The sequence below is a fragment of the Schistocerca americana genome, chromosome 1, assembly GCF_021461395.2.
Source record: "Schistocerca americana isolate TAMUIC-IGC-003095 chromosome 1, iqSchAmer2.1, whole genome shotgun sequence".
In the NCBI taxonomy this organism is placed as follows: Eukaryota; Metazoa; Arthropoda; class Insecta; order Orthoptera; family Acrididae; genus Schistocerca; species Schistocerca americana.
Genome location: NC_060119.1, coordinates 1,109,400,245 through 1,109,425,467, shown reverse-complemented (window position 1 = coordinate 1,109,425,467; position 25,223 = coordinate 1,109,400,245). Strand labels below are relative to the sequence as shown.

The following is a 25,223-nucleotide window of genomic DNA, read 5'->3' as shown; positions in this document are numbered from 1 at the left end:
TTGTTGTGGGTACTGATTTCTCAGGATCTATACACCCAAATTGCGTGAAAATGTAATCACATGTCAGTTCTACTACAATATATTTGTCCAATGAATACCCGTTTATCATCTGTATTTCTTCTTGGTGTAGCAGTTTTAATGGCCAGTAATGTAGCTCGATGAAACTTGGGCCATACAGGAAAGGAGCTATGCAGTACAGTACAGAAGATAACTGAAAGAAATGCGCAATAAGACGAACGGAAATGACACTTTTATTCGAAGACAATAATTACACTTACGTGACCGCGATTGATGATGTTCCCTTCGACATTAAGAATGTCGGGACACTGTTCTTAATAGGGAGCGTGATCACCAGGGACAGCAATACATGCTCTGTAACGTGCCGGCATGCTGACCACAAGACTGATAAGGAGGTGTTGTGGCTGGGCGTTCCACAAGTCCAGCATCCCGGTTGTCAGCTGCTCGAGAGTAGCTGGAGCACGTGAACACGCTGCAGTACGTCTCGCCAGTTCATCGACAGATTATAAGTCGCCGAATACACTCTCGATTGCATTAATAAAAATTGTTCAGGTGCTAGTAGGACTCGCGCTCTGTGGTTTCCGTACAAATTTAATTTTGTATTTAGACAGTTCATTCGTTCCAGGAATCTAAAATTTTTCTTCTTATCGACATTGATACTGAAAAGGACATCGATCTCGTTTCTAGACTTCAAAGAATGCTTCAGTTTTAAGTTTGAAGTCGAGTAACAAATGACAAAACAATTATGCCTTCCGTGTGATATAATTTCAAAATAACAGTTTTCTGCTTCTCTCCTTTCTCCTTAGTGTGGAACCTTGCTTCTTGCCAAATTTCATAATTCTACACTCATGCTCAAAATTTAAGGATAATGCTGATACATGGTGAAACAACGCTCTCGTGGTTTGCGGGTTTAAGTCACCTCGGGGTATAACCATGCGGTGCATGTGACCTGCGGTCGTCGCACGGTGGCGCTGGCAGCAGTCCACATACGCAGACGTGTGTTGGTGCGTGTCAGAGCAGGGTGCAGCGAGTAAGTGTGCAGACGTTTTCAGACGTGCTAATGGTGACTGTGTGTTGAAAATGGCTCAAAGAACACATGTTGATGACGTTATGAGGGGTTGAATACTAGGGCGAGTGGAGGCTGGTCAAACACAGGAGGTCGTTGCACGGGCCCTCCGTTTGCCACAAAGTGTGATCTCAAGATTATGGCAACGATTCCAGCAGACAGGAAACGTGGTCAGGCGCTACAGTACGGGACGTCCACAGTGTACAACACCACAAGAAGACCGATATCTCACCATCAGTGCCCGCAGACGGCCAATAGCGCTCGTCGATGCTGCAGTTGACGGTGGTCGACAACCATCTCTGCTTCTGGCAGCAGTACCTGTGGTTCGGAATTCTCCATATGCACGTGAGAGAATGCTGTGAGCAATAGCTAACCCCTGGGCTACTTTCATCACACTTCGTCCGTCTTCCAGTTTCCAGATTATTCTTCTCCGTGGGAAGTCCTCGTAATGTTGTCTCCCGGACATGTTGTAATAAAGAACACCACCATAGTTCACAGCGACTGCTCGCTGATTGGCACATACTGTCTTTTTTCCCGTTCCTTCAATTGCTCCGTGTCGCGGGGTCAGCCCCATTTGGTTCTGTAGTCACGCAGACCCCACACCATGTGACGTCCAACTTCCTGTGCACGACTAGGAGACTTCTGCAACAGCCTTCCGCTGTTTCATTCGTTCCTACCAAGTAGTTAATGCATTATGCTGCTTTATCTTTCTCGTCCTTAAGTTTTCCACAGCAATGTACTATCGTTAAGTGCCGATGAGAAACAGCTAAAATCACTGAAACTGAACAAAGGTCGAGGGTCCGATGGAATTCGTATCAGTTGTATGCAGAATTTGCGGCTGAGCCAGCCCCTCTTTAAAAGGTAACATACCGTACAACCCTCGAACACCAGACTGTTAAGAGAGTTTGGAAGACACCCATGTACAAGCACCGTAGCAGGAGTGGTCTGCAAAACTATCGGCCAGTATCTTAGACATCCATCTGCTGTAGGAACTCAGAACGTACTCTAATCTCATAATAATGAAGCATCTACAAAAGAATTATTCCAAGCAATCCAGCAAGTACTACGAAAACATCAGGCACTCCAGACGCAGTATGACATCCTGAAAAGTATGGATCAAGACAATCGAGAAGATAAAGTGTTTCTTGCCTTTCTGAAAGCATTTGACTCAGTATTACACCAACATATATTACACAAAGTGCTTTTTAAGGGGTATCAAAAGATTTTTTTTGTTTATTTACACGTCAAGTTCCGTAGGACCAAATTGAGGAGCAAATCTCCAAGGTCATGGAACGTGTCAGTACACGAAATTACAACAAAAAAGTAATAACAGATAAAAATAAATGTTCATGAACCCGAAATAAGTCAGTCCATAAGATAAAGTAAACGCAATCAACAATACAATAAGGATCAGCTTAATTTTTCAAGGAGCTCCTCGACAGAATAGAAGGAGTGACCCATGAGAAAACTCTTGAATTTCGATTTGAAAGCGCGTGGATTACTGCTAAGATTTTTGAATTCGAGTGGGAGCTTATTGAAAATGGATGCAGCAGTATACTGCACACCGTTCTGCACAAGAGTTAAGGAAGTCCGATCCAATTGCAGGTTCGATTTCTGCCGAGTATTAACCGAGTGAAAGCTGCTTATTCTTCGGAATAAGCCAATATTGTTAACAAGAAATTACAGTAAGGAATATATACATTGAGAGGCCAATGTGAAAATTCGCAAACTCGTGAACAGGAGTCGACAAGAGGCTCGTGGACTTACACCACTCATTGCCGAACCGCCCATTTCTGAGCCAAAAATATCGTTTCAGAATGGGAAGAGTTACCTCAAAATATAATACCATACGACATAAGCGAACGAAAATAAGCAAAGTAGATTAGTTTTCGTGTCGAACGATCACTCACTTCTGATACCGTTCGAATAGTAAAAATAGCAGTATTAAGTCTTTGAACAAGATCCTGAACGTCGGCTTTCCACGACAGCTTACTATCCATCTGAACATCTACAAATTTGAACTGTTCAGTTTCACTAATCATATGCCCGTTCTGTGAAATTAAAACGTCAGGTTTTGTTGAATTGTGTGTTAGAAACTGTAAAAACTGAGTCGTACTGTGATTTAGCTTTAGTTTATTTTCTACAAACCATGAACTTACGTCATGCACTCCACTATTCGAAACCGAGCCAAATGTGTGATTGGTTTTAGGACTTCTTCGTAGGGAAGACGCAGCTTGCTGTTTTGGACGGAGAGTCATCGACAGAGGCAGGAGTAACTTCAGGCGAGCCGGCCGAAGTGGCCGTGCGGTTAAAGGCGCTGCAGTCTGGAACCGCAAGACCGCTACGGTCGCAGGTTCGAATCCTGCCTCGGGCATGGATGTTTGTGATGTCCTTAGGTTAGTTAGGTTTAACTAGTTGTAAGTTCTAGGGGACTAATGACCTCAGCAGTTGAGTCCCATAGTGCTCAGAGCCATTAGAACTTCAGGCGCGCCCCGGGGAAGTGTGTTGAGAGCATTGTTGTTGCTTTTGCATGTTAATGGCGTGACAGACAATATTAATAGCAGACTCAGACTTCTCACAGAAGATGCGGGTGTTTGTAATGAAGTGCTATGAGCGAAAAAACTGCACAAATGTCCAGAGCGACCTTTATAAAGTTTCAAAGCGGTATAAATATTGGCAGCTTGAGATGTTAGTAAATGTGAAATTGTGGGCTTCACAAACATCAGTGGCTTGATATTCTATGACAACAACAGCAATAGGTCATATTTGAAATCAGTCAAGTTGTACAAATAAAAGGAGACTGCTTACAAAACATTCGTGTCATACATCGTACAACTAAAAGATGCAACTTTTTTAGCATAGCCCCTGGTTGGTGAATAGACTGAGGATTACGGTGGGCGAAGTCAAAAGTAGCTTGAAACTGGTATCACTTACTGGTTCCTTCCCTACAACAACACATCAAAAATGCTTCGTATCAAATATCCTCTCTGTATAGTTGGTTTGTAGTTTACCGTGGCCATACCGAGTTGTAAAAAATTATGAGTAGTTTTAAGTCCTGAAAATAAAAGAATCCAATCCCAGTTTAATCCTGAATAAGGAAAAAGCTCGACTCGATAGACAACAATCTTGGTTTTGAAAACGTTGTTATACCTTGTATATTTTAAATTCCGAATGCTGAGACAACAGGACGGCCCTCGAGGTGAGATAATCTGGTACTGAACAAAGTGGATGTCAAACTAGGACATGGATCGATGGTAAGCACTCTCGAGCGCTTTCATCTACACCATGAGAACAACTGACACAGTTGTATCTGGCGGGCCGCTTGAATTTGCGCACACTGCGTGATTGGATAACTGGAATGGCAATTAACTCGGGAACGGCGCAAAGTATCGAATTTTTTGTGAGCAATTATTTCTCACCATGACCTACCCTGCAACACCATTACCAGTTTTTTAGACTGTTTCTGCCCACCCGTGAAAAATGGAGAAAAGTAAGTTAAATTATTGTAGAGGATCTAGAGGTGGCGCTGCTGTGAATTTCTGCAATAAATAATTCAAGTTTCTGCACTTAAAAACTTTTGTCACATTTTGGATAAACTAATATTGATTATTGGGCCGCGTCATTGTAAACTGCCAACGTTTCGACCGACAAGCTGCGGTTTTCTTCAGGGCGGTTCACTGTTGCGTAGTGGTGGATGTCTTCGTTTATATACTGTCATTTTCGATTATCTGGTGACTACCAACGTCGTATAATTGAGATGTCAGTGGAGATTGTTATGGAGGGAGTGGTTGTATGGTATGCTATCGCCCGTGCTATCCTGGTGGCTGATTGGAAAGTGACTCTAGTAGGTGATTGGTAGAAGGTAGCGTATAAGCTGGCCTGTGCCACTCTGGTGAGTGGTAGGTAGACAGTCTCTTGTTGGCGAGGACCGCGGCAAGTCGGACGAAGCGTCGGTAGTTTAGTTGTTTTAGTGGTTTACAATGATATCGGCCGTGAAAGAGTACGAACATTTGTCAGATATTTCTACAACAAATTACTGAGTAAGTGTTAAATACGTAATTAAACTACTCCCGCGGATGCATTTCGACAGATGATTCCTTTCACTGTCTTTCCTGATGTATTCATATCCAAATGCTGTCGCTGTATTAGTTGTCTGCATGTGCAGGAATCACCAAGTGTCGGTAGGAACTACTGTGTACTGCACAATATCATCCTAACAGGTAACAATATATTGTGTGAGAGCCAATATTTTTAAATATGTATGAAGATAGTAACTGTTCTCGAAAGAAGAGATACCATTGATGACCGTGCATCTTCTCTAGAATAAATGATGATTAACTGAGACCCTCAGCTGCCGACAGGTGTTGACATACCTCGATGGGGACAGCCGAAAATGTGTGCCCCGACCGGGACCCGAACCCGGGATCTCCTGCTTACATGGCAGACGCTTTATCCATCGGAGCCACCGAGGACACATGAATTATCATTTATTCTAGAGAAGCTGCACGGTCATCAATGGTATCTGTTCTTTCGAGAACAGTTACTATCTTCAAACATATAGTTAAAGGCTGCGCAGCCATTGACCTTCGTCTGTGCGAATGCGCACAGGTTGCCCGAACTCTTACAGGAATCATCACCTTAGTGTGCGCCAGTAATGATTGGATGGGCAAATATCAATTAGGTACATTACGTATGTAGATTGTGGACAGTTGAGAATGTGGGTCTCACGGGAAACGCGCATGGGGTAAATCCCTGCAGTCGCGCTATCCATCTGTGTCTTCGGTGGCTCACATGGATAGAGCGCCTACCATGTAAGCAGGAGATCCCGGGTTTGAATCCCGGTCGAGGCACAGATTTTCGGCTGTCCCCATCGAGGTATATCAACGATACCTGTAGGCAGCTGAGGGCTTCAATTAATTAGCAAATATTTTTAAAGCTCTGCAGCCTCCTTCAATTTAATACCGCTTTCAGACGGTCAGTTTTATTGTGCAATACAGAATATTGTGCAATAAATACTGATCTAGCACCATCTGCTGTCCTACCCTCAAGCCTTAAAGTGCACATCACAGAATCACAGCGCCACTGGCTTGCAAGCGGTTTTTGCTTTCAGCTCTTGCGTGGTAGCACCATGTCAGCCTTCTCGATTACGCCGACTGATTGGTTGGTTCTGTGCCCGCAGGGGTGTGGACGCCTTCCCCGAAGCTGAGCAGCGCCGGGACTCCCGAACCTGGGGCAGGGGATTCCCAGCAGCAGCAGCAGCAGCAGCAGCAGCAGCAGGTGGAGGGGGGCGACGCCAGGAACCAGGGGGAGTCCCCGGCTCCCGTGCCCGTCTGGACACCGCAGGCCAGTCCCACCGTCGAGCGGAGGCATTTCCGGCCAGTCAACTTCAGCCCCACGCCTCAACAGCAGCAGCAGCAGCAGCAACAACAACAACAACAACTGCAGCGCAGAGAGGTAGGCCGACAGACAGTAACCATTATCACAGTGAACTGACACGCCTTGTTAATTTCTGAGAAATATCGTTTAGGTGGTCAATTAAGTAACGTCAGGCCCATACTCCGAAAGCGAAGGTTGTGATTGTGACTGTGTTGTTATAAATGAAGGGGAGACAGAAGATGAAAACCACTGCTATCACGTAACCTACGAGCTTAACGTCCTCATTTGATGGATGGCTCATCACCATTAGCTCTTTAACTGCTGTGCACAAGTAAACTCGGCATACTCCACCTCTCCCCACATGTTCAGGACGTGTCTAAACGTCGCCCCTGTGTTTTCATGAAGCGCTACTGATGTGTTTACACGTCCTGTTCTACTGAACCCTCACTGTTGCGGAAGTTACTTCCAGTCTAGGTAAACAAAAAAGTCTCGAACTATCATACAACATGTGCGTCTATTTGCGTGCATCAGTTGCAAAAAAACTGGGTTTAGATATCTTGAACCGTTTATGAACTGTGATGATTTTTGTGACCATATGATTCGCAATGTGTAGGGATGCAAATGGGCGCGTCACGCTCGACCGTCTATCGGGTACAAAAATCAGTAACCTGAGACAGAGATGAGATATCGTTCTGCTCACAATTTTAAATAAAATTTCGATATCTTATCATCATTTCATATGCTGAAATGTGTGAGCTAAAATCAGCTATACGCGAAGTTTACGCAATGTTTTTAGAAAGAAATTCAGTCATTTCTCAAGCGAAGATATCACTCTGTAAGGTATGCAAAAGTCATATTTTTTCGCCTAATAGTTTTCTTCAAGTCGGATGATACCTGTTGGAACACTGCATCTCAGCGCAGACGCTAGCATTTGGCGAGCAGTACAGCCACAACAAAAGCCACCTCAGCATGTAATGTAGAGAGCACATTTGTAACAGCAAAAGGGTTAGTGCCACACGCCGGCCGCGGTGGCCGAGTGGTTCTAGGCACTTCAGTCCGGAACCGCGCGACTGCTACGCTCGCAGGTTCGAATCCTGCCTCGGACATGGATGTGTGTGATGTCCTTAGGTTAGTTAGGTTTAAGTAGGTCTAAGTCTAGGGGACTGATGACCTCCGATGTTAAGTCCCATAGTGCTTAGAGCCATTTGATGATGATGATGATGATGATGATGATGATGTTTGGTTTGTGGGGCGCTCAACTGCGCGGTTATCAGCGCCTGTACAAATACCCAACCTTTGCTCAGTCCAAACTCGCCATTTTCAGGAATGATCATGAAATGATGAGGACAACACGAACACCCAGTCATCTCGAGGCAGGTGAAAATCCCTGACCCCGCCGTGAATCGAACCCGGGGCCCCGTGCTCGGGAAGCGAGAACGCGACCGCGAGATCACGAGCTGCGGAATAGAGCTATTTGAATCTAACGGCGATACCAGAGGGATGAAGTGATACGAGTCCCACCGAGCGCAGTTCCAACCAAGAAGCTGCCCGACTGGGTCACTGAGCGGGAGCCACTGAAGTGGGCTGCAAGTGATCATGTAGACGTTTCCCGCGACGCAGTTGCACCAGGCGTCTGTAACCACGTGTTTCCCGGCTTCCACCTGAAATCGTAACCCAGCAGTCTCCTAGGCTTGGGAACCCTGAGAAAAAGGATTCAAACAAGGGGTTCCCACGCCAGCAAGTAACAAGCGTTAGTCCTTTCCCCACAAAAAGCCTACAGGTAGCAACTGTTGATATTATCTGTACCAAAAAATCCAAAGAACCCACCATCCGGTCGACTTACAAAGGCAGACAAGTACACTTCGATTAGTTCAGTGATGGTCTCGGAAATTCGCCTCATGGGATCGGCCAGTTGTCACCGTCTCTCGGAAAAGAGATGAAAAGAGATCCCAGCCTACAAAACCTCATTTTCCTCACAGACACTTCCCTCGTTGTCAGTCACAGGTACGCCGAAACCACGACGGTCAGTTTTCGACCAGTGATTTAGATCTTGGAATTTTTGCGTCACGGCCATCTGCAGTTAGCACAAGTAGCTATCTTGTAGGACTTAAGTTTTTATGTGCAGACTTTCTGGGCTACCTACGTACTTGTTGTACAGTTGTTTACGCTGAAAGGCAGGAAGTACGTAACTACTAAACTTCAGTATCGGCTCCTTGGGATTTCGCTTCGTCAAAAGATTTTCTCAGCCGAGTACAGTACAGGTGTCACAGGTAAAACACGTAGCCACCTTAGTCTTCAGTGTTAAACTTGCAGCACTGTGTGATCAAAAGTATCCGGACACCCCCTCAAAACATACGTTTTTCATGTTAGGTGCATTGTGCTGCCACCTACTGCCAGGTACTTCATATCAGCGACCTCAGTAGACATTAGTCATTGTGAGAGAGCAGAATGGGGCGGTCCGTAGAACTCACGGACTTCGAACGTGGTCAGGTGATTGGGTGTCACTTGTGCCATACGTCTGTACGCGAGATCTGCACGCTCCTAAACATCCCTGCGTCCACTGTTTCCGATGTGATAGAGAAGTGAAAACGTGAAGGGACACGTACAGCACAAAAGCGTACAGGCCGTCCTCGTCTGTTGACTGACAGAGACTGTCGTAATGCGTAATAGGCAAACATCTATCCAGACCGTCACACAGGAATTCCAGACTGCATCAAGATCCACTGCATGTACTATGACAGTTAAGCGGGAGGTGAGAAAACTCGGATTTCATGGTCGAGCGGCTGTTTGTAAGCCACATATCACACCGACAAATGCCAAACGACGCCTCGTTTGGTGTAAGGAGCGAAAACCTTGGGCCATTGAACAGTGGCAAAACATTGGGTGGAGTGACGAATCACGGTACACAATGTGGCGGTCTGATGGCAGAGTGTGGGTATGGCGAGTGCCCGGTGAACCTAATCTGCCAGTGTGTGTATTGCGAACAGTAAAATTCGGAGGCGGTGGTGTTATGGTGTGGTCGGGTTTTTCATGGAGGGACCTTGCACACCTTATTGTTTTGCGTGGCACTATCACTGCCTAAATTGATGTTTTAAGCACCTTCTTGCTTCCTACTGTTGAACAGCAATTTGGGGATGGCGATTGCACCTTTCAACACGATCGATCACCTGTTCACAATGCACGACCTGTGGCGGAGTGGTCACACGACAATAACATCCCTGTAATGGGCTGCCCTGCGCTGAGTCCTAACCTGAATCCTATAGAACACCTTTGGTATGTTTTGGAATTGTGACTTCGTGCCAGGCCTCACCGACCGACATCGATACCTCTCTTCAGTGCAGCACTCCGTGAAGAACGGGCTGCCATTCCCCAAGAAACCTTCCAGCACCTCGTTGAACGTATGCTGGCGAGAGTGGAAGCTGTCATCAAGGCTAAGGGTGGGCCAACACAATATTAAATTCCAGCATTACCGGTTGAGAGCGCCGCGAACATTTAAGTCATTTTCAGCCAAGTGTCCGGATACTTTTGATCACATAATGTAGCTGTCGACTGCTGGCAACGCCTAAAGATAGCGCACAGCCCTTCCAGTCACATCAGTAGTTTTGTTCAAATTTCCCTACAGATACAACGCAGAATTTATTGGCAGCCATCTTACGTCGTCTCCGCCATACAATTTGTATAAACGGATGAAAACGAGCTTTTTATTTGAAAATATGGATTGTAATCCAGATATACTCTGGGTGAGGAACATTCATTGGCAACATTCAAGACTGTTTGTTACTCGATAAATAAATTTAGACGTAAATGTACGATTACTACATATTTAGCACCTCCAGGCCCCAAGTGGTGTTTCTTCTGAAGATGTGCCCAACAAAACTATACGATCTAGATAGGAGACCGACACATTAAAGTTCATGAGACTGCTGAGGTACTGTATGAAGTACTGCATATCAGAAGGAAGAAGGAAGATTAGAGTTTAGCGTCCCATGGACGAGTAGGTCATCAGAGATTTTGAACACCTACTAATCATAAACCTCTATATCTTGCTGGGCCACTACATCCTTAACTCGCCTTCTCTGCACCTCCATGCCTTATCCATCCTCTCCTGCCAGAACTTCAACCGAATTCCACTAACCAACGATTAAATCCGTCCCAAGATGTACACCACCTTCGACCTCTAGACAGAAACGCTCCACCTCACTCCATAATTCCATTTTCGTCCCTCACCCACCCTGTCCCCTTCGTAACTATTGGTGGCTTCCTGGGGTTCCACAGGGCCTCATTGTCACACTCACCATTTCACCTCCATCATGAACATGAACATGGTCGTTATCATGTATCTCCAGCATCAGCTTTTTACCATAGTAGCATTAACATCGCCATCATCATCATCATCATCATCATCACTGATTATATTTTAACTGTTGTATGAAACAATCCAAAAAGTTTTAAAAATCAGAAAATCTGTCAAATGCACACGCAGTTGATGAAGCGATCTAGGCGCGCAGTCCGGAACCGTGCGACTGCTACGGTCGCAGGTTCGAATCCTGCCTCGGGCATGGATGTGTGTGATGTCCTTAGGTTAGTTAGGTTTAAGTAGTTCTAAGTTCTAGGGGACTGATGACCACAGCAGTTGAGTCCCATAGTGCTCAGAGCCATTCGAACCATTTTTTTTTTTTGATGAAGCGAAGCATCAGCGCCGATTTTCAATTACTGAAGGGGCAGGAATTATTTGCAATAAACTAGACCGTACATACTACCAAACAGGTTCAGTGGTGCGAGGTATCGTCTGTTCCTATCGGACGATGTGCCTGCCCTACTAGAGGAGGAACCATTGCAAAACTGGCTGGAGATGATGTTCGTGCATGACGAAGCACCAGACCATTTTCTCCCGAAGTCCGAGAGCACCTCGTACAGACATTCAATGAATCATGGATTGTTTGGCGAGGTCTAGGGCGTTGGCCATCTCATTCTCCCGATCTTAATTCCTTGGTATTTTGGTTATGGGGGGGGGGGGGAGGATCTGAATTCTTTTGTGTGTGCGATGTTCCCACAACTCTCTAAAACTCTCCAGCACGCTCTAAAGCTCTCTTATACGAGACACTCACAGAGGCGCTAGGATACCGAAAATTTTGCGGAAGATGGCCCCCAAACAGCTGACACAGTAGCACCAGGAAAATCGGGTTAATAGCGCCCGCGACTTCTTGAGCGACTTGAATTGGAGGGTTGAGGATTATCTGAGGTCTATTCTGACTCGAGATGAAACGTGGGTGGCTCATTACACGCGTGAGACAAAAACACAGTCGTCACAGTGGCGTCGCACCAACTGCTCATCTGCCAAAAAATCATGAGGAGCATTCAAAACAAAAGGGGGAAATGCTAGCAAGAGGAGTGTGCTTGTTGCACAACACCCGTCCTCATACAACCTTAGCCACCAAGGTACCTTAGCGACCAAGGCACTCCTGGACTCATTTGGTTGGGATGTTTTGAATGCCCTCCCCCCCCCCCCCCCTCCTCGTATTCTCATGACTTGGCAACTCCTATTATCATCTTTTCACCTTCCTGAAGGCCCACATGAGTGGAATTAAATTTTCAGCCGACGAACAGGTGCAGAAGGAGGAACTAAGTGGGGGAAAGAGTTTTAAAGTTATTTGTTTAAATTTATTTTAGTGAAAGTGGAGCTGTAATGTTGATTGTGTCTTTCAGTGTTAAATTGTCGGTTAAATGCCAAACGTTGGGCTTCCTGATTTGAATTGTGTGCGTGCCAGTACTTAAAGCCGATAGCTTGCGCAACGCTAACTGTTGGTGAAAAAATTCAACTGCGACAATGCATAGAAAAACCTAACTGTGAGAATTCTAAGAAAATCGTGCGCTGCCTGTAATCGTTATCACAAAATCTGATTATCAACTTTGATGAAACTGATAACTTTGAATCTAAAATTGGTCCCTGTAAAATTTAATTAAAGGAAGAATCTGTCTTCTACACTATTTTGCTTATCTGGGTCGCAATGGATAATGCTGAGCAAACTCCTCTCGTAGCTACAGTGCATCTCGATTAACAGAGCTGCGAACTCTTACTACTGAGGCACAACAAGGTGAAATGCGTACTCAAATATTGCTGTCATTCTTGATTCGTACTTTTTGATAATGGTTTTAAATAAATTGAAAGCTAATTGATTCTTGGGATGTGGACAATTACTCGGGATTAAATGAACTCAATAGCAATATCATTTGACTTAATAACATATAACGAAAATACAATAATAGTTACGCTTTCTCTGTTACAACGTAACTATAATCCGAGGCTTGCAAAAGTTAAACTTCACGTTTATAATCTTTCACTGAACAAAATTCCAAAATCTAATTCTTAAATACACTCCTGGAAATTGAAATAAGAACACCGTGAATTCATTGTCCCAGGAGGGGGAAACTTTATTGACACATTCCTGGGGTCAGATACATCACATGATCACACTGACAGAACCACAGGCACATAGACACAGGCAACAGAGCGTGCACAATGTCGGCACTAGTACAGTGTATATCCACCTTTCGCAGCAATGCAGGCTGCTATTCTCCCATGGAGACGATCGTAGAGATGCTGGATGTAGTCCTGTGGAACGGCTTGCCATGCCATTTCCACCTGGCGCCTCAGTTGGACCAGCGCTCGTGCTGGACGTGCAGACCGCGTGAGACGACGCTTCATCCAGTATCAAACATGCTCAATGGGGGACAGATCCGGAGATCTTGCTGGCCAGGGTAGTTGACTTACACTTTCTAGAGCACGTTGGGTGGCACGGGATACATGCGGACGTGCATTGTCCTGTTGGAACAGCAAGTTCCCTTGCCGGTCTAGGAATGGTAGAACGATGGGTTCGATGACGGTTTTGATGTACCGTGCACTATTCAGTGTCCCCTCGACGATCACCAGTGGTGTACGGCCAGTGTAGGAGATCGCTCCCCACACCATGATGCCGGGTGTTGGCCCTTTGTGCCTCGGTCGTATGCAGTCCTGATTGTGGCGCTCACCTGCACGTCGCCAAACACGCATACGACCATCATAGGCACCAAGGCAGAAGCGACTCTCATCGCTGAAGACGACACGTCTCCATTCGTCCCTCCATTCACGCCTGTCGCGACACCACTGGAGGCGGGCTGCACGATGTTGGGGCGTGAGCGGAAGACGGCCTAACGGTGTGCGGGACCGTAGCCCAGCTTCATGGAGACGGTTGCGAATGGTCCTCGCCGATACCCCAGGAGCAACAGTGTCCCTAATTTGCTGGGAAGTGGCGGTGCGGTCCCCTACGGCACTGCGTAGGATCCTACGGTCTTGGCGTGCATCCGTGCGCCGCTGCGGTCCGGTCCCAGGTCGACGGGCACGTGCACCTTCCGCCGACCACTGGCGATAACATCGATGTACTGTGGAGACCTCACGCCCCACGTGTTGAGCAATTCGGCGGTACGTCCACCCGGCCTCCCGCATGCCCACTATACGCCCTCGCTCAAAGTCCGTCAACTGCACATACGGTTCACGTCCACGCTGTCGCGGCATGCTACCAGTGTTAAAGACTGCGATGGAGCTCCGTATGCCACGGCAAACTGGCTGACACTGACGGCGGCGGTGCACAAATGCTGCGCAGCTAGCGCCATTCGACGGCCAACACCGCGGTTCCTGGTGTGTCCGCTGTGCCGTGCGTGTGATCATTGCTTGTACAGCCCTCTCGCAGTGTCCGGAGCAAGTATGGTGGGTCTGACACACCGGTGTCAATGTGTTCTTTTTTCCATTTCCAGGAGTGTACATTTTGATCGATAAAACATAACAGAAAAATAAAAAGCAAAAATGTTCATGATCTGTATGTCTGACTAATCAAGAATCCTGCATTATCAAGCCGCTGCCGCAAATAAAACAAAATTAATCATTACGTGTACTCCATTTTTCACAAATATTAAAATCGTACCAATGTAAGAGTCAATTCCTCTTCTTTCCAAAATAAATCTTCCGGTAACCCACAGTATAATTCCCAAAACTCTCCATTGTTTGCTACGTATTGTTGTTGTTGTTGCTGTGGTCTTCAGTCCTGAGACTGGTTTCATGCAGCTCTCCATGCTACTCTATCCTGTCCAAGCTGCTTCATCTCCCAGTACCTACTGCACCCTACATCCTTCTGAATCTGCTTAGTGTATTCATCTCTTGGTCTCCCTCTACGATTTTTACCCTCCACGCTGCCCTCCAATACTAAATTGGTGATCCCTTGGTGCCTCAGAACATGTCCTACCAACCGGTCCCTTCTCCTAGTCAAGTTGTGCCACAAACTCCACCTCTCCCCAATTCTATTCAATACCTCCTCGTTAGTTATGTGATCTACCCATCTAATCTTCAGCATTCTTCTGTGGCACCACATTTCGAAAGCTTCTGTTCTCTCCTAGTCCAAACTATTTATCGTCCATGTTTCACTTCCATACATGGCTACACTCCATACAAATACTTTCAGAAACGGCTTCCTGACACTTAAATCGATACTCGATGTTAACAAATTTTTCTTCTTCAGAAACGCTTTCATTGCCATTGCCAGTCTACATTTTATATCCTCTCTACTTCGACCATCATCAGTTATTTTGCTCCCCAAATAGCAAAACTTCTTTACTACTTTAAGCGTCTCATTTCCTAATCTAATTCCCTCAACATCACTCGACTTAATTCGACTACATTTCATTATCCTCGTTTTGCTTTTGGTGATGTTCATCTTATATCCTCCTTTCAAGACACTATCCATTCCGTTCAACTGCTCTTCCAAGTCCTCTGCTGTCTCTGACTAAATTACAATGTCATCGGCGAACCTCAAAGTTTTTATTTCTTCTCCATGGATCTTAATGCCTACTCTGAATTTTTCTTTTGTTTCCTTTACTCCTTGCTCAATATACAGATTGAATAACATCGGGCTTCCCTTTCATACACCTCGACTCTTATAACTGCCATCTGCTTTCTGTACAAAACCATAACTCGACTGTTCATATCTAATACCAAAGCACAACTTTCCGTCTCCTCTCCTTTCCTGGCGATGAACAGATAAATCTGGTGCGCATCTTCACAGAGTAAAGGTCACGTCCAACTCATCGCTGTGCAGCGCAGCTTCCTTTGTCCATGCTCTGCGTCCATGGCTGAGCAATCCAACATTTACGAGCGCCATTCCAGACATTCAAACTAAGAAAAATACCTACGAAAATCTGCGCGCACGCTCGGGCCCCCACACACACACACACACATACACACACACACACCTGTCAGGCTGGCGGGAGAGTTCTTTGAGAATAGGATACAGAAGCTTGTTTCACGATTCACAGCATGCACTGAATGAGATGGCGAATATGTGGAAAAATAGTGTATCAACAGCATCGTGATTTTTTTTTTCAAATAAACTTTTCCAAAAAATATAACAATCTTGTACACTTACTCTCTTAACGTACCTCCCACTACCACCTCTAGAAATGTGAAATACATTTTTAACATTATCTTGGCCGGCCTCGTGGCCGTGCGGTTCTAGGCGCTTCAGTCTGGAACCGCGAGACCGCTACGGTCGCAGGTTCGAATCCTGCCTCGGGCATGCATATGGGTGATGTGCTTATGTCAGTAGTTCAAAGTCTAGGGCACTGATCACCTCCGATGTTAAGTCCCACAGTGCTCAGAGCGATTTGAACCATTTAGCACAGGGCTTAACAACTGGCCGCGTCTGCTCAGGCCCGTGCTCGCGAGCAGGTGCAAGGTCGTGGAGTAGAGAGGGAGGGGAGGGAGGGGAAATGCGCGCGCACGTTTGAATAGGGCCGCAGCGTGCCTATTGAATTCGCGCCGACTGTGTAACGTTTGAAGTACTACGATCAGCTCAGATAACAGTCACTTCGCTGGTTAAGAATCATGTCAAGACGCCGATGTGTAACCCCAACCATGCTTTCGCAGTTGAACCCCCACTGGGAGGAATTGTATCTGTTTACAGAAAAAGATGGTGTTGCAAAATGTTTAGTATGTCACAAAACGCTGAATTCTTTTAGGAAATTTAATTTGCAGCGACATTGTATGTCGTACCACGCGAAAGACTACGGAAGTGGAAAATGTGATGGACCAGATTGTGCACAGGAAGCCATCCGCAGAAGATCTGGAAGACGAAGAAAAATCAACTGAGACAGCTCTCAGAGTGAGCTACAAAATTGCTTTGCTTTTAGCAAAATCCCTGCGCCCCTTCACTGATGGCGATTTAATAAAATAATGTTTGGTAGTTGCAGCGGAACATTTGCGCCATCTCAAGTTGAACAGTTTCGGATTGTGCCATTATCTAACATGACCATTATGCGTCGCATACAGGACATGGCAGACGACGTCCACAGCCAGCTTGCAAATATCTGTAAAGATTTTATGGCGTATTCTCTAGCTCTGGACGAAAGTGTTGATATCACTGGAACAGCGCAGCTTGCCATATTTATTAGAGGTGTTAATAGAGATCTTCAGGTGAGGGAGGGGCTCCTCGATGTAGTAGCCATGAAGAACACTACAACCGGAGGTGATATTTTAAGTAGTGTTGAAGAAAGTGTTGAAAATATAGAATTGTTGTGGAATTATTTAGTTTCAGTGTCTACAGACGGTGAACCAGCGATGACACGGAACAAATCAGGTTTCGTTTCGCTGTTGAAGGAGAAAATGCAAAAACTGACCGTGCCGAATGAAATAAGGGGCGTTCAGTGTGTGATCCACCAGGAAAACTTATGTGCAAAGAGTATCACTCTAAAAAATGTGATGAGTGTTGTTCGTGCAACCAATTATATAAGGAAGCATAGGCTACAATACAGGCAATTTAAAAGCTTTCTTGAGGATGTAGAAAGCCAGTATGGTAGCCTGCCTTATTACAGCGAGGTCCGCTGACTTAGTCGTGGCGAATTTTTAAATCGATTTTTTTCCCTAATAGATGAGATAAATATGTTCATGGAAATAAATAACAAGTGTGTTCCTGAATTGAAAGAGCCTTCATGGAACTGTGAACTCGCGTCCTTAGCAGATTTAACTAGCCATCTGAATGCTTTGAACATTTCACTACAAGGTAAAGATCTGCTAATTACTCATTTCATAGATCGAATACGAGCTTTTAAAATGAAATTGACACTTTGGGTGAGTCAGCTGGAAACAGGAAATCTAGCTCGTTTTCCTAAAGTATCATCCATGCAACATGTTCACAAATACTGTGAACGTTATTCACATAGTTTATTTGCCTATAAAGAAGAATTTCATCAACGCTTTCAAGATCTGACAGCACTAGACAGCGATTTTGATCTGTTCTCCTCTCCATATTCAGCGAATATTGAAGAGATTCGTCCTGAGCTGCAGTGTGACAGAGAATACAGAGACAAATTTCAGAACAAGAAAAACATTTTGGAATTCTACAGACACTTCCCTCTGGATAGATTTCCTCGTTTGCACAAACTGGCGGCTACAATAATAACAATGTTCGGTTCCACGTATGTTTGTGAACAACTGTTCTCTGCAATGAAATGCAACAAGACGCGCCTGAAAAACGCATTGTCTGATCGATATTTAAACTGCACACTGCGCCTACAATGCGCAAGAACATTACTTCGAACATAGACGCAATTGTAATGGGCAAAAAGTACAAGATAACCGAGAATCCCACACTTCAGTGACACCTTTTATTGTGTAACAGTTCACAAATTAATACGAATGTAGATGCTTACACTAAGCTAATAAAATTATGTGGCACGTGTACATTCTCCTTTATTTGTTTCATTTGTCGCAGTAATAAATCGTGAGTGATATCCCTGCGGGTGGCCGCGGATTTACATTGACTGGCGGCAGCCGTTGTGTGCCCCACGTGACTCTCCCCACTCTCCGCTCTAGTCCGGTAGTGGGGGTAGCGTGCTCGCGCTGCTCCGTGCTCGCGCTGCTCCGTGCTCGCGCCTTGCTGCTCACAGCTTGCTCCGCGAGCACTTATGTTGTGAAGCCCTGATTTGACATTATCTTGTGTTAAAATTTTGTCAAACATGTAAAAATATTGCCTCTGTTGTCAGCCCTGCCCTCCCCCTCACAGCCCCCCACTCAGTTCGTGTCTTGATTACAGGTTCCAGTGAAAACCTTTAGGACTATGTTGCGGGATCTCCCACACCAACCGGGCCACTCTGCTGACTTTGCATTCGTTTTTACATGTGAACTTTCCTCGTCCTGTGTCAATAGACAGTGCACCTAGAAAGTGCACGGATTGGTGATCTTCATTCCTTGCTTTTAGAGAGATTTTCTGTAGTCACTCTGTCTTTCACACTAACCCCAACTAGAGTCAGTAGGGATAAGAGATGTCATAGAGAAGGTGCTCGTGTTGCAGGAAGCACAGCCAGAGTCCCGCCAGCAGCAGCAGGCAGAGCCGGTGCGGCCGCCATGGGAGCAGCAGCAGCAGCAGCAGCAACAGGGCCTGGAGCAGCAGGCGGCAGGTAGCGGGCGCCTCGTGCAGAGCCAGAGCGCGCCCGTGGGCGGCCTGTCGGGGCTGGCGCTGCCGCGGGCGCCCAACCCCACCGTCACCCTGCTGCAGAAGGCCCGAGGTCAGTCCCTCACCTCACTGGTCAGCCGGCCACGGCAGGGGAGCGAGTACGAGTCAAGTGTTGAGGGTTGCATACTGCAGAAATCAAGGCGCTGCTGGGGAACAATCAAGAATGGGGTGCCGCAAGGTTTGGTCTTGGGTCCTCTGCTGTTCTTAATATACGGGGTACTCCATTGATATTGACTCGGCCAAATATCTCACGAAATAAGCGTCAAACGAAAAAACTGCAAAGAACGAAGCTTGTCTAGCTTGAAGGGGGAAACCAGATGGCGCTATGTTTGGCCCGCTAGATGGCGCTGCCATAGGTCAAACGGATATCAACTGCGTTTTTTAAAACAGGAATCCCCATTTTTATTACATCGCCATAGGAAATCACCACACATTGCACCATTTAGATTGCCATCGATAAAATGGGGGCCAATTATCCTTCCTCTCATAATGCCGCACCATACATTAACCCGCCAAGGTTGCTGATGTTCCACTTGTCGCAACCATCGTGGATTTTCCGTTGCCCAATAGTCCATATTATGCCGGTTTATGTTACCGCTGTTGGTGAACGACGCTTCGTCGGTAAGTAGAACGCGTGCAAAAAAATCTGTCATCGTCCCGTAATTTCTCTTGTGCCCAGTGTCAGAACTGTACACGACGTTCACAGTCGTCGCCATGCAATTCCTGGTGCATGGAAATACGGTACTGGTGCAATCGATGTTGGTGTAGCATTCTCATCACCGACAGTTTTGAGATTCCCTATTCTCGCGCAATTTGTCTACTACTGATGTGTGGATTAGCTGCGACAGCAGCTAAAACACCTACGGTACTCAGGCATCATCATTTATTGCAGGTCGTGGTTGGCGTTTCACGTGTGGCTGAACACTTCCTGTTTCCTTAAATAACGTAACTTTGCGGCGAACGGTCTGGACACTTGGATGATGTCGTCCAGGATACCGAGCAGCATACATAGTACTCGCCCGTTGGCTATTGTTATCACAATAGTCATACATCTACACGGTATCGACCTTTTCCGCAATTGGTAAACGGTCCATTTTAACAAGGATAATGTATCACGAAGCAAATACCGTCCACGCTGGCGGAATGTTACGTGATATCACCTACTTATATGCTTGTGACTATTACAGCGCCACCTATCACAAAGCGAAATATAGTGGTCTAACTTAAACAGTCATATTTCTTTACGTACTACACGAATATGTAATAAAAATGGGGGTTCCTATTTAAAAAAAACACAGTTGATATCCGTTTGACCTATGGCAGCGCCATCTAGCGGGCCAACCATAGCGCCATGTGGTTTTCCCCTTCAAGCTAGACGAGTTTCGTTCTTTGTAGTTTTTTAGTTTGATGCTTATTTTGTGAGATATATCAATGGACCACCCTGTATATAGATATATGTTTACAATCCTTACACACACACACACACACACACACACACACACACACACACATATATATATATATATATATATATATATATATATATATATATATATATGTGTATATATATATATATATATATATATATATATATATGTGTGTGTGTGTGTGTGTGTGTGTGTGTGTGTGTGTGTGTGTGTTTACATGCGGTGGTGCGTTCCTATATCCACGTTTCTGTATATACTCTGCAAGCAACTGTACAGTGTTTGACGCAAGGTAACCTTACTGTTAGTATTTTGTTTGTTCTTTTTTACAGAAGGTCAGTTGCCTCGTGGAGCCCTGTACCTGGATCACAAGATGTCCTCCAAGGAGAGCGATAAACCTATTATAGGACAGAACGAAATCTGTAAGTTTTAACTTCCTACCACATTCTTAATTATCTCATGTGGACTGTGTGCTATAGCAATACGACTTTCCCTTCATTCCAGTATATTCTGTCAAGAGTGAGTACGAAAAGGAAGTGGAAGGACACAGGAAGAAGATTGTGGAACTGGGGCCACGCAAATTCGATGGTATTGGGCCTACGACGAAGGACGGGATACCCATCGTGCTGCGATCGGTACGTCACAGTGATTCCCTTTTCATGGTCCACAAACAAAGGCATTTCCACACGAGGGCTCTTTTGAGGTTAAAAGAAATCAGTTAAAAAAATATTGTTTGAAATAAGTCGTTTTAATGCTTCTTAAAGCATTTGTCTTTGAAATTTATACTCTTATTCTTGCGTTCAAAACACTACTGGAAAGATTTTTTTCGCTCTGATGTTGGTACATCAAAAACACGGTAGACGAATTCAACAGATCACTGCGATGATGGAAATCTCTACACACGCATTTTTTGTTTGACGTAAGGGAACAAAAAGACGTCCTGAGCACAACATATCATGTGAATAGGGTCAAAGAGACCATAATTCGAGGCTTTTCTCCGTCTCATAATCAATCTTCGACGACCTTTATGGAAACTAGTGTTCTCTTGATGAGGGATAATGCATCTGTTTTAGTTATTTTATGCTGATTTTACCAGTTGGTTGTGGCATACGAAGTTTTGGATACCATCCAGCATTAACTGTTCTTCGATCCTCTAAAGCAACGGTTGCGACATTTTCATTACAGTCAGCGCTTTTCAAACCTTCTGAGTCCACTGCTCCCTTGACGTGCATATAAACAAACGTGGCTGCTTTTGTACATGACATCGAACTCGAAGTCTGAAGTAAATTAAATTTCTACAAAATCAATAAAAGTAGTTAATTCTATATTAACAGTTGACATAACACAGTTTAACCAACTATTAATGTTGTTATATCTTATTCTTGCAAAGAAATCTATGGGAAGGATGAGCTTGCTTATTCGTCATCAGTTCTTCAAGTCTTGGCACAAGAATGGAAATTGCAACTCTCATCTCTTTCTCCAGATTCATTCGCGATCTGTATTTCGTAGTGATGACTGCCAGTACTGCAAAACCTACCTCACATAAGTAGGATATTGCAAAAAGTATCGAAAAACTCATAGGGCCTTGGTACCCACTTGTGGATACTCCTGCTTCACGAAGCTCCAAAACTAAAACAAGGATGAGGAAAGGAACTGATTTCATGTGGAGTCTGAAGAAATATCAGTAAATTCATAGTGTTCTTCAGCCGTTAGTACTTACGGAAGTTCTATACTGAAGGGATATTTGATGCAGTTGTGTTGATCAGCTTGGTTCGGAAAGTACTTCAGAAAGTAATCAGTGAATTCATTTAATTGATCCTCAAACACATATTTCAGTTATTTACTCAATTGAAAGTCATTGTCTTTAAAACAGTGTGAAGAGCAGAGAAAACATAATGTATAGCTTTATCGTCCAAACTTTTTTTCACAGTTTTCTTTCTGAAGGCTGAAGTTTTTTCTGATAGTTCCAGAGCGTTTGTCTCATTACATATAAGAGATGCATTCACTGAGTTGAGTTTATTGAAGATGTCACAAAGATTCTCAAGCTTTAAAAAAAGTTATTGTCTACTAATTTCTCGGAACTCAAATGTTTCTGTTGATCAAGGTTGCAAAATGATTTAGATAAGATATTTGTATTGTGCAATAAGCACACAAATCTAAAGGCTGTAAATTCAATTAAATACTTAGGGATTACAATTTCAAACAACTTAAATTGGAACGATCACGTAGATAATGTTGTGGTTAGAGCAAACCAAAGACTGCGATTCACTGTCAGAACACTTAGAAGGTGCAACAGGTCTACTAAAGAGACTGCTTACACCAGTCCGCCCTATTCTGGAGTATTGCTGTGCGGTGTGGGTTCCGCATCAGGTGGGACTGACGGATGACATCGAAAAAGTACAAAGAAGGGCAGCTTGTTTTGTATTATCGCGAAATAGGGGAGATAGTGTCACAGACATGATTCGTGAAATGGAGTGGGAAGCATTAAAACAAAGGCGTTTTTCGTTGGGACAGGATCTTTTCATGAAATTTCAATTACCAGTTTTGTCCTCCGATTGCGAAAGCATTCTTTTGACACCCACCTACATAGGGAAAAATGACCATCACGATAAAATAAGAGAAATTAGGGCTCGCACAGAAAAATTTAAGTGCTCGTTTTTCCCGCGTGCCGTTCGAGAGTGGAACGGTACAGAGACAGTTTCAAGGTGGTTCATTAAACCCTCTGCCAGGCACTTTATTGTGAATAGCAGAGCAATCACGTAGATGTAGGTAAGAGTCCATTCCTGAGATCGTATAGCCTTTTTAAGACATTTCCTCGTAGAAGCCAGCGACAGTTATTGTAGCAAATGAAGGGAATGTGTTTAGCCCCAAATCAACGTAGATTTGTTGAAAACATCTCAACTTAAGTGGCAGACCTTTAATGAAGTTTACCATTTCGGTAACTGATTGAAAACTCATGACGGCTGGGCTCATATTTTTAAATAATAGTGCTACTCGTTAAATAAATCAGTGCGTCTAACATAGGGTTTGCAATCAGGGTTAAAAGCCCGTCATACTACGATCTCCATCAGTACATACGCCTGCTTAATTTTCCCAGTTGATGTTGTTTTATTCCATAAAAGAATATAGTATTTCAAAGAGGTCTGTTGCTTTTGTTGTAAGAGTGACTTTTCTGCAGAAGTGAAGATTTTCATGAAATATGCTGTTTCTATAAACAATACGTAACAAATCATTGTCATTATAGCTACGTACAGCTGAATATCGAAATCGCCATTACTCTTGAAATTTTTTAACCAACTGATCACTAACGTCGTCAGCCACATCCAGGGCCGGCTCGAGTACATTTTTCCACACAAGCGCCCCCTCCCCCCTTTTTCCATCGTACACATTCATTGCTGTCAGTTTTCGCTACTATTTGTGACACACAGTGTATACAAATCTTGCGCTTGCGAGCCTCTCTCAAGCAAGTGACCATTACTATACTTTTATGTGACACGTCTTGTAAGGAAATCTTCCAGAAGTATCTCGGCGTTAAATCGTCCATGCAACCTCTTCAGCGATTAAGACAATGCAGTCAAGAAGCCCTGGGTTCATAACTACGTCCAGTCATCCAGTTTTAGGTTTTCCATAGCTTTGGTAAACTGCTTAGGCGAATACGAGGATGGGTTTTACGTGGACAAGACCGATTTGCTCCCCTACCCTTGTCCATTCCAAACTTCGGTCTATTTGCAAAATGTATCTATCACGTCGCAGCCTTCTGGTAATTACGGCTTTCCTTGAACGTAAAATTGTATCCATTCTTTGCGTAACATTGTTTCTCGCAGTCAGATTGTTGCAACCCTTGTAGAAGTTAGAGTACCGGGCAGCGCATCCCACCCCTGCCCTGGCGTACGGGACTACAAGTCCCACCGCCACACCCCCACCCGCCCATGTTAGGCAAAATTCCTCTGCGTGACTCATGTAGCACTATCACCGTCAGAGGGTGGTACGGGACTACAAGTCCCACTGCCACACCTCCAAAGCGAATTGCAGTGACGGAGTCACTCCCCTGTGGAAATTTACCGCCTCACCAACACAGTTAGACCGCAATAGATCGGTGACGCTGTATTGTAACGTATCACCCCGGATTACAAGTCCATTAAAAAAAAAAAAAAAAAAAAAAAAAACAAGAGTAATCGACCTGTACGAGGCGCTGTAGTCTAAAACCGCGCGACCGCCACGGTCGCAGGCTTGAATCATGTCCCGGCTAAGGCGAAAGTCTGCTACGATTCGCCTTTACTCCCCCAAAATATCATTTCCCGCATGCAGGTGCACCACTTGATCAAGTAATACAGTTTATCACTAGCACAGACGCTATTTAAGACATCTGCTAATCTCGTTAAAACATGTGCTTGGGCAATGATAGTCCACCCAGTCTGGAACCGCGCGACCGCCACGTCGCAGGCTCGAATCCCGTCCCGGTCATGGTCAAAGCTTGTTAAGATTCGTTTTTATTCCTTCAAAATAACATTTCCCGAATGTAGATTAGATTAGATTAAATTAATACTAGTTCCATGGATCATGAATACGGTATTTCGTAATTATGTGGAACGAGTCAAATTTTCCAATACATGACATAATTAAGTTAATTTAACAACATAATTAAGTTAATATAACAACTTTTTTATTTTTTTATAATTTTTTTGTTTGGTTTTTTCTTTTTTTCTTAATTTATATCTAAAAATTCCTCTATGGAGTAGAAGGAGTTGTCATTCAGAAATTCTTTTAATTTCTTCTTAAATACTTGTTGGTTATCTGTCAGAC

The 25,223-nt window shown here is 44.6% G+C and overlaps 1 protein-coding gene across 8 annotated transcripts in view; it reads left to right on the top strand.

The window, feature by feature from the left end:
- LOC124618523 (sorbin and SH3 domain-containing protein 1) overlaps window positions 1-25,223 on the top strand; it is a 935,475-nt gene that overhangs the window by 526,134 nt on the left and 384,118 nt on the right. For all 8 annotated transcript variants that reach the window (XM_047145356.1, XM_047145360.1, XM_047145359.1 and 5 more), the window contains 4 exons: window positions 6,264-6,538; window positions 18,835-19,048; window positions 20,753-20,842; window positions 20,925-21,055. In XM_047145356.1, coding sequence (XP_047001312.1) covers window positions 6,264-6,538; window positions 18,835-19,048; window positions 20,753-20,842; window positions 20,925-21,055 — 710 coding nt within the window. The remainder of the gene's footprint in view (window positions 1-6,263; window positions 6,539-18,834; window positions 19,049-20,752; window positions 20,843-20,924; window positions 21,056-25,223) is intronic.